Here is a 16,966-nt window from a genome sequence, read left to right as displayed (position 1 = left end):
TAAAGTCTTCTCCTGGTATCACTCTAATAGTTGCTCAAGTTCAAAGCTCAGTGATGGTAGAGTGCACTTCACACTGGGTTACTCAAAGGACTGGTTCACAGTTTACCCTGCTTCAAAACCTTCATTTCTAAATCAAGGTTTGTCACTCTTACTGGTACAACCTATCAACCTTGGTAATGCTGCAGGTGATCAAAAGTTTCTTTAAGCCTATTGTCATATCTGGCTCGATGATTGGCACATGATTGGCTGGAATCAAAACAATTTCATCAACTACTACTCTCAATTTGAACATTTCTAATATGTGGGGAGGAAACAATGCTACTGCCTCCCCTCTGATTCACAATACCTGACCTTTCATATCAAGAATGAATCCATATTGTTACATGATCACCATTCCTAAGATCACCTCATCAGTAATATCAGCAAGAAGAAATGTCCACAAAATTTTTACCTTTAGATCCAGTTGTCAATGCACAGGTGGTATGTCTCCAGTTGCTGTTTTCAGTTTTTATGGGAGTGGTGTCCGTTTCTAATGTTATGCTGTTACTGATTTACGATGTCTGTTCGACGGTAAATGCTGATGCTCTAGTGTCAATGGTAAGTAAGCATTTTCTGCTGTTGACCCATCCATTAAGTAACAGACTGTCATTTCCTCTATGGAGTAAAGATACAGGAAAGACAGTAGGGACTATTGTTTCCAGAAAAGCTGACATGTGCTCCTTCACATTAGCTACTGCTTGTTTCCCTGTTTCTCTTCTTGTTATGGAATTTTCTTGCACTTTGGGCAGTCCCACTCAATATGCCCTAATTCTTGGTACACGACTGTGGGCGACCTCCTGTTCTCTGGAAATGAAAATTTTGAGTACCAGTGAGCAGCTTCTTCGTTGGTGGTGGCAATAGTATTTTCTTGTGGCATGGTTTTAATCCCATTTTTCTCGTCTTTATGTTGGTGTTCCTGGATGCACTACATACTGATTCTACCTCTAAAGCATGGACCAGTGCATCACAGCTTTTGTGGCATGTCAATCAAAGGGTTTTCTGAACCTCAGTGTCCCTGAGTCTTCCTTAAATGCACTGCTTGCCAGCTCAGCTGTTGGCGGACTTCTGGCAGGGCTTTTGGGTAGGCAAGTTGTATAAGCCTCTCAATGTCAGCTTCAAATTATTGTAGTGTCTCTGATGATTGCTGCTACTGTGTCTTCAAGACGGTTCTGTACACCTCACCCGTGTGTTAGTCGCGTATCTCAGCTCCAGAGCTTCTAATACAGCGTGCTCTTTCTGGTTCGGAACTTTTATTGTCTGAAGCAGATCAGGTGGAGGTCCTCAGAGAGCCAAAATGAGTGTTGTGTCTTTATCTTCCTTGCTCCATCCATTCACTTCTGCAGCTGCCTTAAACTGTCACCTCTATACTGCTCAGGAAGACTGGCCATGAAAGGTTGGTGGCTTGTGTTTTTGATGGCTATTAGTAGTGCCTTCCGTGTTGATATTCACAGAGATGTTTCTCTGGTTTGCAGCAACTGCCGCTTCTGTAATCATTTTTCAGCATTCTTCAGTTACAGCCACTGCAGACTGTTCAGTGGTCTACTTAAACTGAACCAACTGCTTTACTTGACTAGGTGCTGTTATTTTTTTACGAGATACTGTTCCAAACATTACACCTTCCCTTCTAGGTTCAAGCTGGTTTCCTCCGTTTTATTTCTCATTTATCCTGGTGCAGACCTCACATTTATTCTTATGCAGCAAATAGTTTTTTTTCCCACATCTATTCGTGGCTATTCTTTATGTCCTCACTCTCAGTCCTCTCATGATGTTTTCAACCATTTCTTAGCCACACTTCATTTCATTCTTCATCTCCTCTTGGCCACTATCCATTTTATTCTTTATATCCTCTTGGCTACTCTTCATTTCTTTTATTTCATTTTATGACTCTTCCTACCTATTCTTCATTTTATTCTTCATTTCATTCCTCATCTCGGTCAAGAAAGCTATTACGTTCCTAAAGTCATCTGCAGCCATTTTCCTCATTCACACACACTATTAGTCTATGTCACTTATAACTTGTAACCAAACCTAAATATGAAATTACTATTATTTCTGACACTAATTTAAACCCAAAATTGCTAGAACAAATTATGTTTTTTTCTGAATTAATTAATTCTAAATTTATTAATAACAGCTATTCCACTTCTGACACTAAATGTTACCAGCAGAAATTACAGGTCTTGAATGGATAGTCCAATTAATTAACTAGACCTTATTTAATAACTAATATTTACACTATTAGTTAAATTACAACAATCTGGATCGCTGTCCATAACACTAAGCTCAGTTTAATAGGTCCACTATTCACTCTCCCCACTGGAGCTCAGCTCGACAGTGGCTCTCATTACAGTTTGTCTCTTACCACTCACCTACGTCCCAACATACTGCTTTACATTACTCAGTCCACAGCGCCGTAACACATACCAGATGCTCTGATCTTCGCACATGAAACCCGTCACTCATCACCCGATATCGCTCACCAAGGGGCTCACTCACCCTCTTCGCTTTACTGCTGCTCGCAGGTCGGCCTCCCCTTTCCTCCCCTTTTATACCTCTTAGTTCCCGCCATGGAAAGATCTCATAGCCCTCCGAAGTGTCACATCATCAAAAGTCCTTCAACTTAACACTTGAAGCTGCAAGAACAGTGGCATCCTAATTATGCCACTTCATGTGATGGGGCTCTGGAAACCTGCAGAACCCTCCAGAAAGCTTATGGCTGGTTTTGGGGGGGTGGGGGCTGGGGGAAGTGTCCCACTAATGGAAGATTCTTGTAGTTGTAAGATTGGAGGAACGGGTGCTACCTATGTTGCGCCTACTCCGGGAGGAGGCTGGTTTTCCCTAGGAATCCATCAGGCCTGCACGCTAGTCTGGCTGGCGAGACCTCTTCTTTAGCACCCTTGTAACAGTTTTATTATATTAATGTCAGAATTGTATTTCAATAAACATTTTTACTGTAAACTTTCAGAATCTAAGAAGATTACTTATAGCAGAAAAATTTATGTTTACTGAGCATTTTAGTTTCAGATACCAATATTTTAACATAATATGCAACATTACAGGTGTCTGTTGCTTGAAGTTGTTTTCAGCATCTTGTGAAACAGAAAATTCCTGCTTGCAAAGTTTGTTTATAAATTGATGCTGTGAAATAGCCTCTGATAGTTTTAGTTTACCTTCCAGCTAGTTATTTATATGCAGAGTCGTTATTTCTTTCGCGTTATTTTCTTTGCTCAGCTTGGACAGACCACTTAAAGCACATTTGTAACATACAAATCCTAGCAGGTAATTATTATCTTTGAAGAATAAGGCTCGGCTACCAAATATTTGTTGACAAACACCATTTCTTTGTCTGCATCTGAGTTCCGCTTGCTGAGCATACAAAGAGAGAACCAATGAAGGGTGTGTAACTGGTATTTAATAAACTTATTTTGGGAGCATCCTAGGATATGGGACCGAAATCTCTCGTTCCGTAACCATATAAAATAATTCTTTCTGCTCTAAGATATTACAGTATAGAAAAGATATAAACCCTAGCAGGGGCGTAGCCAGGGGGGGGTTTTAGGGGTTCGAACCCCCCCCTTAGCACCAAATCTTTAATTAATTTCTTATTCATCACTCAAACAAAATTTCATATTAAAATTAATAAAATTTTTACCATTACAATATTTAAATTTAAGTACCGAAAACTGCTAAAATAGCACTATTTTACACCTTAAAATCCAAATTTTCCCGGGGGAGGACCCCCGGACCCCCCGCGTTAATACGGGGGGAAGGGGGGGGGCATGCTTCTTAACACCCCCCATACGCTAATCCTGGCTACGCCACTGAACCCTAGAAACAGCTCTAAGGTGTTGCTCAAAAATAAGCTGGCTTGAGTGTAAACCTTATTTCTTCTACTCTTTGCCACAGATGAGGTATAGCATACTCATTGGGGCTGGTATACTTGCATGCACTTTTGAATGAGCCAGGTAATGAACCTGAGTTGTGTCATATTTGCAGCAGTTAAGCTGATGTTTAATTTGTGTTGGTTTCAACAGATTTGAAATCAACCTTCTAAAAAAATTGTTGGTTAATACTGCTTACCATAAACTTGAACATTGCTTGACCCACATAGTTAAGGTCAGTGGTTGTTATTGCATTGGAGCACAATCACACATGATCCTAATCCTTAACTGAATATTTAATAAACCAGTAACATAGAAATGTCAAAATGTTATGACAATAAACTAAAATAAAAATATGCGTCGTTGTTTACATCTCAAACATTTGAGTTCCATTAACTTCAATAGCATGCTGTGACACTTGTTGTTTTTGGCTGGATACATATGTGATGGAGAACTCGGCGCACTGTCTGAAGCGATGTGGTTGAGATACTCCTGTTATACCTCAGCACAAGAACACACACAAGTGGTGTACATGGCTATGCATGTGGTCCATGATGTTTCATTTTCATAGCCCAACCCTTCATCTTAGCGTAGTGCAAATAACAAAATACAAAGTTTGAAAATATGTCATAACAATGATCAAGCATGATATTTACAAGAAAAAGTTGTTAAAGTATGGGTACGAAGAGAGCAAATGAATTCATTTTCCCTCCCTGCTGTTTGTAAAAAAAAATGCAAATAGTTTGTGGTTAGGAAAAAATGTAGCTTGTGTTAATTTTTATGTTTTATTATGAAACCTTTTTGTGTAATTGTGAGATTAAATTTCTTATTTTCATTCATAGATTTAGTTTATAAGAACGGTACATAATAATTTCTGATACTATTGTAATTTTTTTTTTTTTTGTTTTAATTTAATATAAAGCCAACAACTGCACTAATATGTTTTTAATTTTGAAATAGTATTAGGGTAGATTTAGAGCTAAAAAATTTTTAGCAATCGAAAATGTTCTAAATCCGAACAGGCTTAAATAACAGATGTTGTGAAGCCAGTATTTTTGTATAGTTTTTTTTTGTCAAATAACAAAAACAACAGCAAACATATTTTTATTTATGTTGGCATTATAGGAAAATTTCTAAAAAAAAATTATACATTATTTTATTCTTTGAAAGGTGTAAAATCGTACTAAGAGGCATATGAGTTGCTATCGGTTGGTTTATTATTAAAAATTTAGTATCTAAATTGGTTCCCATTGACATAATTTTAATTTTGGTTTTGTGTGTAGTAAGAAAGAATTGGCTCACACAAACTTTCCTTGTATTATAGTGTGTATTCTGAGTGTTGAATAACTTTACCGAAATTTGGCAGAGAAGAAATATATTTATTTTTTAATAACTGCAAGTGACACCGATCATGCTAACAGAGTTGGCACATACTTCATGGATCATTTGTCTATGAATTTCATGGTGCTGCAGGTTGTCAGTGACATGCACAATCAGTATGTAAGTGAATCTGCTCCTGACCACTTGCTTATTTTATTTGCACTGATATTCTGGTACCTGCAGGGGAAGCATGGGTGGCTCAACACCATTCTAGAGAAAACATTTTAGACCCGTGGAAATGTTTAGGCGGATGGAAGGGGTGTTTGGTTTTCTGTCTCTCAACAAGGTTATTGGGAACTAGAAATTCAGGGAAAAGTTTTTGCAAGCTTTGGCACACAGGGTAGTGAGAAGGTGGGAATTAGGAAATTGAGAGGCATAGGCACGGATGTTTTATGGAATAATTAGGTCGCAGAGTAAGGGCAGGAAAATACTACCTCCAACTTTATAAGTGCAACATGATACACACCATGGCAAATTGTGACCTTGTTCTACTCTACTTCACTCGCATTGCCTTCTAGTTTCTCAATATCATAGACAAATCATAACTCTGCATATCCAACCATTCAGTCAGAAATATAGACACTTAACTGAAATAGTAAAATTTACTGTTTGTAAGAATTGTAAAGTTTCACATGACCAATGCATAGATTCAAGCTACAAGGTGCATTTTGTGAATTTTGACATGGGACAAAAGAATGTGCGCTAGATACAAAGGAGGTTTTTAAGTAGGGTTTTTAAAATTAATTTAACCATGAATCACAATAATCCACAATACACCCAGGTGAAACTTGAACTCGTGAGCCTATGGCTGTAAGTTAAATATGCTGATCACTACACCACGAGACCATCCAACACAGAGTCAGTACAGATGAGATAAGTCAAAGCATCCACTTACAATAGAGCAGTTGCCACTGACCAGTCTAAAAAATGAACAAAATAAAGTGGGTGATGGAGCGGTGAGAGAGTAATAGTAATTAGGAATTGGAGTACCCTAAGAAAATATATTTTTGCTCTTTGCAACATCTACCAGGTTTTTAACTTTTGAAGAATCAAATTGCAAATCACCTACTTTTGTAATCACCATTGTGAGGTAGATAGTCTGATCACTATACCACTTGTACCATTTTTCGTTTACATTATTATTTTTAGTAATAATGAATTTTAAGTATTTATGATTTAATGTAGATTATTTATGTATATACAGTAAGTCCTCTATTTACGTCGTACCGATTTACATCGTTTCGGATTAACGTCGCTAATGTTTGAGTACTCATGTTTCAATTTAAGTTGTCGCCGATTCACAATAACGTCGTTTACAATGACCGTAAATCTTTATTTTAACCGAAACACCGTATATAATTCGTTTATAATTGTTTGTTTCCTTCGGTAGTTAATTTATGCTATGTAGCGTAAGCTACACGTTCACCGCCTTATCTTATCATACATCATGAGGGACGCTTCCTGCTCTTACGTACAGTATGTACTATATATCTGTTTTTATATTTCAATCAATAAAGGTAATAAAGCAGCTGGTTAAATAACCATTCTATAAAGCTGAGAAGTACTAGTTGGACTTGTTTCCCACGCTGTCGGTTGTCATTTGCTGATAAAATTGCCCGTTGTCACGTCTGTATGCCAGCGCTTCCGGCCGACCTTGGGCCGTGGCCGGCCGGTGGCATGAAACATGGCTCATTTTGCGTCGTTTCTATTTACGTCGCGGTTTTCAGGAACGTAACCCCAACGTAAACCGAGGACTTACTGTACATACATATATAAATAAAAAATCTGCTATGACTTGTATGATTTAGACTAGTATTCCTCAAAACCTTGCTTTTATCATGTGTTTGAGATGTAATTATCATTATTATTATTGTTGTTGTTTTGCCATTTAAGTACCGGCGCAGTTCTACAACAGATTCTGAACAGCATATGAAGAGGTCACAATCTGTTTCCCAGCATTTGGGTGGGTGAGTGCAAAAGTTTTCCCTGATTTATTTTTAAAATCTTGTAAACTAACCAGAATCAAACCTTAGTTACGACATTGATAATTAAGTATAACATTTCATAAATATATATCAAAAAAATAAATAGAATATTATTAATAAGAGCAAATGTAAAGATTAATAACTATGAAAAAATGATGGGCAAAGTTCATGGTTCTATTTTTACTTAACTTTACATGAATATTTAGACCCCTAAATGGTAATACTATAGCAATATTCTTCATTTTACCTTCTAGAAAATGTGGCCCTATTATAATTAGAACCTACTTTTGCAGATAAGGCCATCAAGCTAGTCAAAATAGAAAAACTCTTTTGCAACTTGGCTCGATATGAGGACCTTGACTGTTTACTATTTACAATCAAATTTAGCAGCGTTAATCCTTTTTCTTACCTTAGCAAGCAGGAATGTTCCAGTTAAAACAGCGCAAAGAGACACAAATACTATGCAAACATTAGACAGCATAACAAACAGTTGTGTGCAGCTGCAGGAGTGAACATTCAATGGGATGGGTCAAGTCCTTGACTTGCAACAGTGTTCACATTAAACATTTTTGTATCTGGATTTTTTGTGACTTTATTTGAACTTAGTATAAGTGTCGAAACTTGGTGTTTACTTTTTGATTATGGTGATAACGTCATGATTGCTGAATGATCACCAAAAACTATTAAATTTAAATGCTGTTATAAAATGTAAACTGGTTCTGCTCTTGCCTTGCTTCAGCAATGTAGTGGTCATATATGTGCCTTGTGCTTGGTTTATAGGCCAGTTGTGTTAAACACAAAAATCACCCAATTCGGAAATAATTCCTACAAAAGGTTTTTTTTGCGTCAATGGTTTCATTTATGGCCCAATATGACTCTCCTAAGTTTTCCCCCTAGGGGGAGTTGTGGAAAAGTGGTGGGGGGTGAAAATGTACCCCCAAAAGGGATACTTTTGCAGATTTTCACTTGTATCTCCTGAACTTAAGAAAATTTTGAAAAGTACCTTTTTTAAAAGTTGTAGAGCTTTAAATTCTGTGTTAAATAAAACCAGGAAAATTTTTTTTGGACCATCCGTTGCTAAACTACAAAAGGTGAAAGTCGTATAAATTTCTTAATTTTATGAATAATTTTCGTTTTAATATCAGTTTATCCTAAGTTTCTTCGAATTAACCTGTTTATCAAAGAGTTATTTTACATAACATATTTTAACAATTAAATTTTGCGTCGAATGGTATCAAGGGTGAATTTTTCGGCCAACGCGTTACCAAACCACAGCAGGTTAACGTTGGACAAGTTTTCAACAATAGCAGAAATGGTTGGTTTCAACTACACTTGAAGCAAACACATAAAGGCATGAATTGGATTGGTAACAATCTAACAACAGTCACGGCACTAACTGCAAAACAAAAGATTCCTACACGGTATCAACCGCCGAAATAAAAATCCCTGCTCACAACTCGACCTTAACACTAGCACCAAAGGGCGCCCGACATGCAGAGACATCACACGGCGCCTCAAGCAACTACGCCTCGGACTGCGCCCACAGAGCGCAGGTAAGGCATCAAACCACGCAAATGCAAGCAAAACTAGCAAAAAAAATGTTACCTGCAGTTATATGATAAACATGTTTCCGCGTGATACAATATGACGGATACGCGTGCTGTGTGTGAAGTGACAATAGAGAAGGGTGAGGCTGTGACTGTGAAAGCAAGAGGAATCAGAACGTTGGTTGAGTGCAGTAAGAAACGAGGTGATGGAATGCGTACTCGCTTTCAGACATGTGAGACTGTAAAGCTACACATCTCATGTCATAAATCTTACACCAGGGAGAAGAATATGACTGCTGCAATGAAAGCAAGTGGGAGTAGAGTATGTCAATGCCGAGCAGGTCAGTCGGGGTTTAATTTCAGAACACTTTTTTTTTTTTTTTTGTAACAAGGATGCCAGTGATGATTTCATCTCCCAACAACTAAGACTGGATGTTAATCGGCGGGTAAATGTCAGTTTAGTAGCTACTATAAATTTCAAGAACAATGTGTTAGAAACTGCAGCTTTCCGGGGAGACCAGTGGGCAAAAGAAGTCAAATCACGCTTGGCCACAGTGAGCGATTTGGTTGCCAGTGATGGGAGATACCATCAGAACTGCATGAGAAAATTTGTTTTACCTGTTCACCCAACGAGTTCCAAGGGTAGGCCCCCAGGTGAAAACATCACTGCTTCTTTTGAACATGTTCGAAATTACACTGAGAGCATGCAAGAAGAATGCCAGTTTTCGATGAAAGAGATCATGAAAGATTTTTCTGGCCCTAAAACAACCGATAAACAACTGAAGAGAAGGTTGGAAGACCATTACGGGAGTGACATTATTGTATCAGTTGGTCAAAACCGAGAGACAGTATTCTGTTTCCGCAATACTGGCAACAAAATTTTGACCCAACAGTATGAATCTAAACAAGCTAATGAGGAGGAAGAACGCCTACGAATTGTTAGAGCTGCAGCTGACATAATCAGGGAAGATATCCGTGCAAAAGTGTACTCCCATGATGCCTATCCAGAGCCGCAACATTTTGTTGAAACCTGGGAGGATGATGTTCCACAAACCTTGCAGGTATTGCTTGGTTCTATCATATTGAAAGGAAAACGAGGAACACTTAAAAATGAAAAAAAAAAAAAAAAACAAAGTGACTTCTATCGCCCATGCAGTAATATCAGCCACCAGACCAAGGTCGTTCCATTCACCCCTCCAAGTTAGGGTTGGGGCCCTCCTGGCCAGGAAATATGGCTCAAGGGATATGATTTAAATAGCCAATGGACTAGGGTTCTGCTGTTCCTATGAGGAAGCCATAATTTTTGAGGTATCATGTATGAACCATCCACCCAGCTCTGTTCATCCAGACACTTTTTCCCAATTTGTGTGGGACAATGTGGATGTCAATGTTGACACCAAAGATGGCTCAAATACTTTCCATGCTATGGGTGTTATCCACTGTGTAACTCCAGCGATTTCTGCATCTTCAAGTAGTAAAGCTATAGCTAGAGTCAGTACTGTTCCAAAAGCAAGCATTGTAGGAAAATTTGGTGTGATTCCAATAACAATTGAAAAAACCAGAGCACCTTTCAAAAACATTGTGTTTAAGGACTTGAGGGAAAATTTCTCCAGCGTGATCATTCAACAGGCTGATTTAGACTGGATTGTGGGAAAATGGAAAGGATAAGAACTCCCAGGCTGGAATGGTTTTACGGAGCAGCTCATGTCCTCAAAACCCTACTCAAAATCACTCGCGGTTTTCCTTCCATTCATCAATGCACCTCCCAGTAACTATGACACCATCTATACTTCACTTCTCTCAGCAGTTGAAAAATGCAAGATCCTCGACCAAAATGGCTGTTTTGTCACATTTGACCAGCCTCTCTATCTAAAGGCACGTGAGATAGTGGCATCTTCCACTCCCGATTCTGAGTTGAACATAGTCATTGTACGGTTGGGGGTTTTTCATCTTTTAATGTCGTACCTGGGAACCATAGGCTACATCATGAATGGAAGTGGGCTGCAAGAGCTATTCAGCATTGCTTATGCCCAAGCATCAACAGAAAAAATGATGGCTGGGCGTGCTTATTCAAGGGCAGTTCATGCACATACTCTCTGCAATTTGGCTCTTGCAAATGTCATCCTTACGAAAATGAGGGGTAATGAGGAGAACCTTCCCATTCAAAAAATCCCTTGGAAGAACTTGATCACTAATATTTGAAGCAGCTGTTCACTGAGAAACTCGAAGAAATGGAGGATAATGGTCCCACTGCCAAGTTGTGGGTGCTCTACTTCAAAATGACCACCCTCGTGAAGCAATTCATACAGGCAGAGGACTGGTGACTGGGAGCTGCATCTGAGTACTGTGAAGAAGATGTTGCCCTATTTCCATGCAAGTGAGCATTTTTTGTATGCTAAGTCAGCGCAGCTCTATCTGCAAAACATGATGAACCTACAAGAGAAACTTTCTCAAAAAGAGTATGAGAGGTTTGTGCTGAATGGATGGTTTACAATCAGAAGATCTGATAAATTTTGGAGTGGGATTTGGTCTGGCATGACCATTGAGCAGACCCTCATGCCCTCATTAAAAAGTAGTGGAGGGCTTAGTCATGGTCGTGGTGTTTCAGATAGTGCTCTCAGCAGATGGGCAATCACCATGCCAATAGTTACAACAGTGGCACAACAGGTCGAGGATTTTAGCGGGGTTTCATTCACCACCTCAGAGCAGTATGTTGATGCCATAGATGCTAGAGTCCAGCGTGATAATGGATATGTACAGAAGTTTGTGGAGTGGTTTCAATCTCACGATCCTTTTCCAGCAAGCAACTTCATGATGTCCATCAGTACAGGTGTCATTGGAGATGAATCAATAAACTGTCACAGAGCCTTTGAAATTAGGAATTCGTCAATGTTTACCTTGGTGGGACAAAACTTTGACCAAATCAAGTTTGTCAGAAAGAATCGCGTCATGAACATTCAAGGTTTCAAGTCAAAGTTTACCATTCATGGGGAGGATGTACCAGTCAATCCTGAGACAATATTTCACCGTATCGCACTCCTCAAGAAATCTGATGAAGAGCTAAGGGAATTCTTCCAATACGAGCTGGTACCATATCCGCTGTCTCTATTCGATGAGGTTGGAATGAGGAAGGCACCTAAGTCTGTACTTTGTGACTTTTTTGATCCTGTAGGAGAAGTTTACCTCGATGGAGCAGCTCATGTCATTGATGGAGGATTTTTATTACACCGAGTGGTATGGAAGAATGGCGATGCCTTTCAATGTATTATCAACAAGTATGTTGATAACTTGAAACGCCACTACAACAGAAAAGCTACCACTGTGGTTTTTGATCGCTACCCCGAAGACCTGCGTACCAAAAGCATCAAATCTGCAGAGTGAAGAGGCACATTGCTCCCGAGGTCATCTTCATGTTAATATAAATATACTAATTTTGTATAGTATATTATTTTTATCCTGTTTGTGACCAAATTCTGTACCTGAAGTTAAAACAACCATTGTAATTAATGTTGATATTTGGGCCAATTGGCTAATTTTTCATTTTTGAATAAGACACCGTCTAAAACCTGTAGTTAAAACCAACCATTTACACTGATATTGAAAATTGGTCAAACTTTCAGCTGCTGTAGTTTGGTAACGAATTGTCCAAAAAAATTGTTCTTGGTACCATTCAACGCAGAGATTAATGCTCTATAATTCTTATGAAATGTACTTTTCAAATATTTTGATTAGTGTGGGAGATAAAAGCAAAAAACCGTAAAAACACCCCTTTTGGGGGTACATTTTCACCCCCCACCACTTTTCCACAACTCCCCCGAGGGGGAAAACTTAGGAGAGTCATATTGGGTCACAAATGAAGCCATTGAAACAAAAAAACCTTTTGTAGGAATTGTTTCCGAATTGGATGTTTAACGCTACTGGCCTATTAGGAGAAATTAAATTATTTATTAAATAACCTCATTTTTTCTAACATTGTCGTAAATCTGTCAAGAATGTTGTCCCTAGAGGCATACGGGGCCCAAGTCGCAAATGAGTAATTGGATCATAATTGTCCAGGTTTAAAATCCAGTAATTACAGATGTGTGTACCATTTTTGCATCAAAGATAATACTATTTATGCAGGTGTTCCACCTTTTAGTCTAGTGCAGGTGGCTTAGTTTTTGTTTATAAGATATGTTATTACATATTCTGGCTGGTTTTATACCGCCTGTTTTAAAGTATGAGAGGTGACATTTAGAAATAACTAAGGTGAGCTTGCACATTCAAGTAAAGAAACTTTAAGCAAAAACCTTACAGGTTAATCTAATGGAATAATACTTAGCCTTTGCATAAAGTCATAACTGGTTAATCTAATGGAGTAATACTTAACCTTTGCCTAAAGTCATAACTGTGCAAATAGGCCTTACTACACCCGCCCTTCGAAGTAACACCCTAATTAGTTCCAGGAAAACAGAGATCTAATCAAAACAGCACTGATCAAATATGTTTTTTTCCATTATAGTGTATATGTAACTCAAAATACATCATTTGTTTCACAACCACGGAAGTGTGTTTGTTGAGTACTATTGTAATCAGGACATTGCTCCTGTTAATTTAAATTTTTCATTGATTATATGTCCAAATACATTGAAGTAAACACTTCAATAATATTTTAAGATTAAACATCCTAAAATGAAATTACAACATAACAAAATAACAGGCTGCATTGTTTACATAACAGATTTTGGGCATAACATTTCCTTACTAAGTTGGTGCTGACAACATTTCTGAGCCAACACATAATAATGTTGATGTTTCATTTATAATAATATTAAAGAATCATAAAATTAACAATTTATATTAACAAGAAAGATAATTTAACCTGCTAATGGTGATTCCATACTTTGTTTACTAAATGCATGTGCCACGAATCACTAACCTCATGACTTACACTAGCACAGCCTGATACACACCAGGTCAACTAGCCCCAAAAGCTTCTGGCCTTTCTGACCACAGCTGCTGCTGTTGACATGAGGGATGACATGAGGGATGGTATAATACTACAAACACAAGGGGTATGTCCCAGTTGGGGTTCACCAATTTGGCTTAAACTGTGTGAGTAGAAGCAGGTAGGTCCCTTTTTCAACGTCCCAAAATATCTCACTTGAGTGGTCCCTAGGAAGTGAGAAAAAGCTTTTTAAAGATTTTAATGCAGAAGTTTGAGAGATTTTTTGTATAAATTGTCAAGTTAGCGGTGCAGCGCAGTGGTTGAGAACATTGTCTGGCAATCTGCTGGCTCAGGTTTGATACCTACTGGAATTTTTTTTTTAAATATTAAACTATTAATTACAGAATTTAAATATATTTAAACAGTTAAAGTTATACATTTAAAATTAATATATTCAGTTTAGTAAAGTTTACTGTAATTTAGTTAATTAATATATTTAAACAGGAATTGTTTTAAATGATACATTTTCGAATTATATGTACTGTAGAGCATGGTTTGTGATTTTAACTTTTGTCCCTTAATTTCAGCGTTTAGTAACATTTTGTTGTCGCTATATCTCCATTCGATTATTTTTCTTTGTTTTCTTTTGTACATTCAGAGCAATTAGCTCTGGCAGCTGTTTCAAATCCCTTATAGTTGGCCATTATTATACATTTTTTCCTACAGTTTGTAACAGTCTCTACAGATATGAACAGCATCTTGCCATGTGTGTGAATGTATTATTTTATTGGAAAATGGAAAAAATGTAATGTTTCTTTTGATAATAAATAAAAAGCAGCGTAGATAACTACTTGCTAGAAATTTCGTAAATGTTTCTTTTATTCAAAAGATCAGCCAATTATGTAATTTATCTGTTTATATATATTTAAATTCTTACATAATCAATGGTTTAATATTGCAAGAAATTAAAAAAAAAAAAAAAAAGGAAAAAAAAAACAGTGAGAATCAAACCCGAGCCGGCGGATTATCAGACAATTCGCCTTGCCGTTGACTTGAAAATTTATGAAAAAATATCCTTCAAACTCTACTATACTTTAAAAATTTTAAAGAGCTTTTCTCGCTTCCTTGGGCCCACTCAGGCGAGATATTTCAGGACGTTGAAAGGGGCACATACCTGTTTCTACTCATTGTTTGAGCCAAATCCGGTAGCCCTGACTCAGACCCACCCCTTTTGAGATATTTCAGTGTAATATAAACCATTGTACTATGTTAATTGGGTATAAGTAAACTGGCAATAAAGGAAGCAAATTATTAATTTTTTGCGTTGTGTTTAATGCTATACAGATGCATTTGCCGTTGTGTGCACATGGAAATAAATATCACGTAGGTGAAAAAGACCACTACTTTGAATCTATGAACAGCATTACTTTGAGGGCTGGGCGTATTTACTTTTTTAAGTGGAGAAAAGCTTTGCCTTTTAGAAAAGGCATAACATATGTGAAAATATTACAGTGTGATTTCCTTCCCTTTTGTTTCACTTAGTGTTTGGGTGATTTTATATTAGGCCTAGAAGTGATTTTTAATTTTATGAAAATACATTTTTTTTTTCTTAAGGGGGCATACAGTCAGGTCTGCATTTATGATAGCACAAAATAAATTACCCTTTTTTTTTTTTACATGCCTATTGAACAGTTTTAAACTAATGGACTCGACTAAGTTATTTCAACAGTGCATACATTAAAAACATGAATACATCAAGATGATTATATTTTGAATATATTGAATACTGAAGCCATATGCATTGCATAATTTAGGGCAGTAAAAGAGACATTCACCAAATTTTAACTTTACCAAAATTTAAACTTTTTTCGAATGTGTTCTTGTAAAGTGTAAATGAAGGACTTCACTCTGTAGTGTTTTTATAAATTATATTATTTATAAATGTATTTATGTTGTCATGATTTTTTTCTTGGTTATTAGTTTTGATAATATTTATAATTTTATATTATTGTTTTCTCAGAAAATGTTTTAGCATTTAAGAAATTGTATTTTTTAATTGTATAAAAATTTTGTAAAGTACCGTGTAAAGTACGGTAAGACCTGCCTCTACGTTGTGTTGCACAATGTTTTTTTTTACTATTACATTGTTGGCTTTTAGTGATTGTACCAGCTACTACGTTGTGATATGATACATTATAAGTCATGAAGCAAGTCACTCACAGAGAAATTGCCAACAAATTTCTGCAAAAACTATGCAGTATTGTAGAAGGCAGTCCAATATAAACATGAAAAATATTTGTATGTGAAGGAAGCATTCATTGAAAGGCAGTATTCATTTCAGAATGTGACTCCGTACATCACATAACTATGTTTAGCATGACACAATGTTATTTCTTTTGCACCTGGGTTTCATTGCGGCAATGAGTGCATACTTTAGTTCTTCATCTATTAGTTTTATTGGCTGGTTAATTTTTTTATTTATGATAATTTATGTTTCATTGTTGAGGTCATAAGTGGGGTGACCCAGAATGATACAACCAGTTGATATTGAGACAGGACTCGATTATAGTCTATGGTATGGAACCAGCTCAGCATTTGTCTGGAGTGATTTTGGGAGCACATGGAAAACCGAAATCAGATGGTTGGATCGGGATTAAACACTGGCCCTCTAGAATGCAAGTCCAGAGTCTAACCACACCACCACCTTGTTCCAGTTCATTAGATTGTAAAGACTTAACTAAATATACAGTGCTTACTTCTATCTGCAGGGAGACAGGCTACAGTATGAATGTATTTTGTATGCTCATCTACTCATGGTATAATCCGTGTCTTTTCCACACAACCAATATTTATTCACATCTGGTTGTGACATATGATTAGTGTGTGTGTGCGTGCGTGTGTGTGTGTGCGTGCGTGCGTGTGTGTGTGTGTGTGCACGCGCATGCGTGCGTGCGTGCGTGCGTGCGTGCGTGCGTGTGTAAATAACTAAATTTAATGTATAATTCAAACAAACTTAAATTGTATAAATGCCAGTTAGATGTTTTTTATACCAATGATAAAAACTATAATAATAACAATGAATAGTTTGTATGATTCTTGGTTTATTTCTTAGTTTGGTACAACTTAAACTTCATTATTTTATGAAATGTCCCATTTGCAAAATACTATTTGGGTTTTTCGATGTCAACCACTTAAACTATGGATTTA

At 37.2% G+C, this 16,966-nt stretch overlaps 1 protein-coding gene across 7 annotated transcripts in view; it reads left to right on the top strand.

Moving 5' to 3' along the window:
• LOC134529232 (F-BAR domain only protein 2-like) overlaps positions 1-16,966 on the top strand; it is a 220,632-nt gene that overhangs the window by 120,568 nt on the left and 83,098 nt on the right. For all 7 annotated transcript variants that reach the window (XM_063363115.1, XM_063363113.1, XM_063363116.1 and 4 more), the window contains one exon: positions 7,194-7,267. In XM_063363115.1, coding sequence (XP_063219185.1) covers positions 7,194-7,267 — 74 coding nt within the window. The remainder of the gene's footprint in view (positions 1-7,193; positions 7,268-16,966) is intronic.

Source organism: Bacillus rossius, chromosome 2 (genome assembly GCF_032445375.1).
Source record: "Bacillus rossius redtenbacheri isolate Brsri chromosome 2, Brsri_v3, whole genome shotgun sequence".
Taxonomy (NCBI): Eukaryota; Metazoa; Arthropoda; class Insecta; order Phasmatodea; family Bacillidae; genus Bacillus; species Bacillus rossius.
The sequence above is the reverse complement of the archived record's forward strand: the minus strand, read 5'-3'. Positions and strand labels throughout refer to the sequence as shown.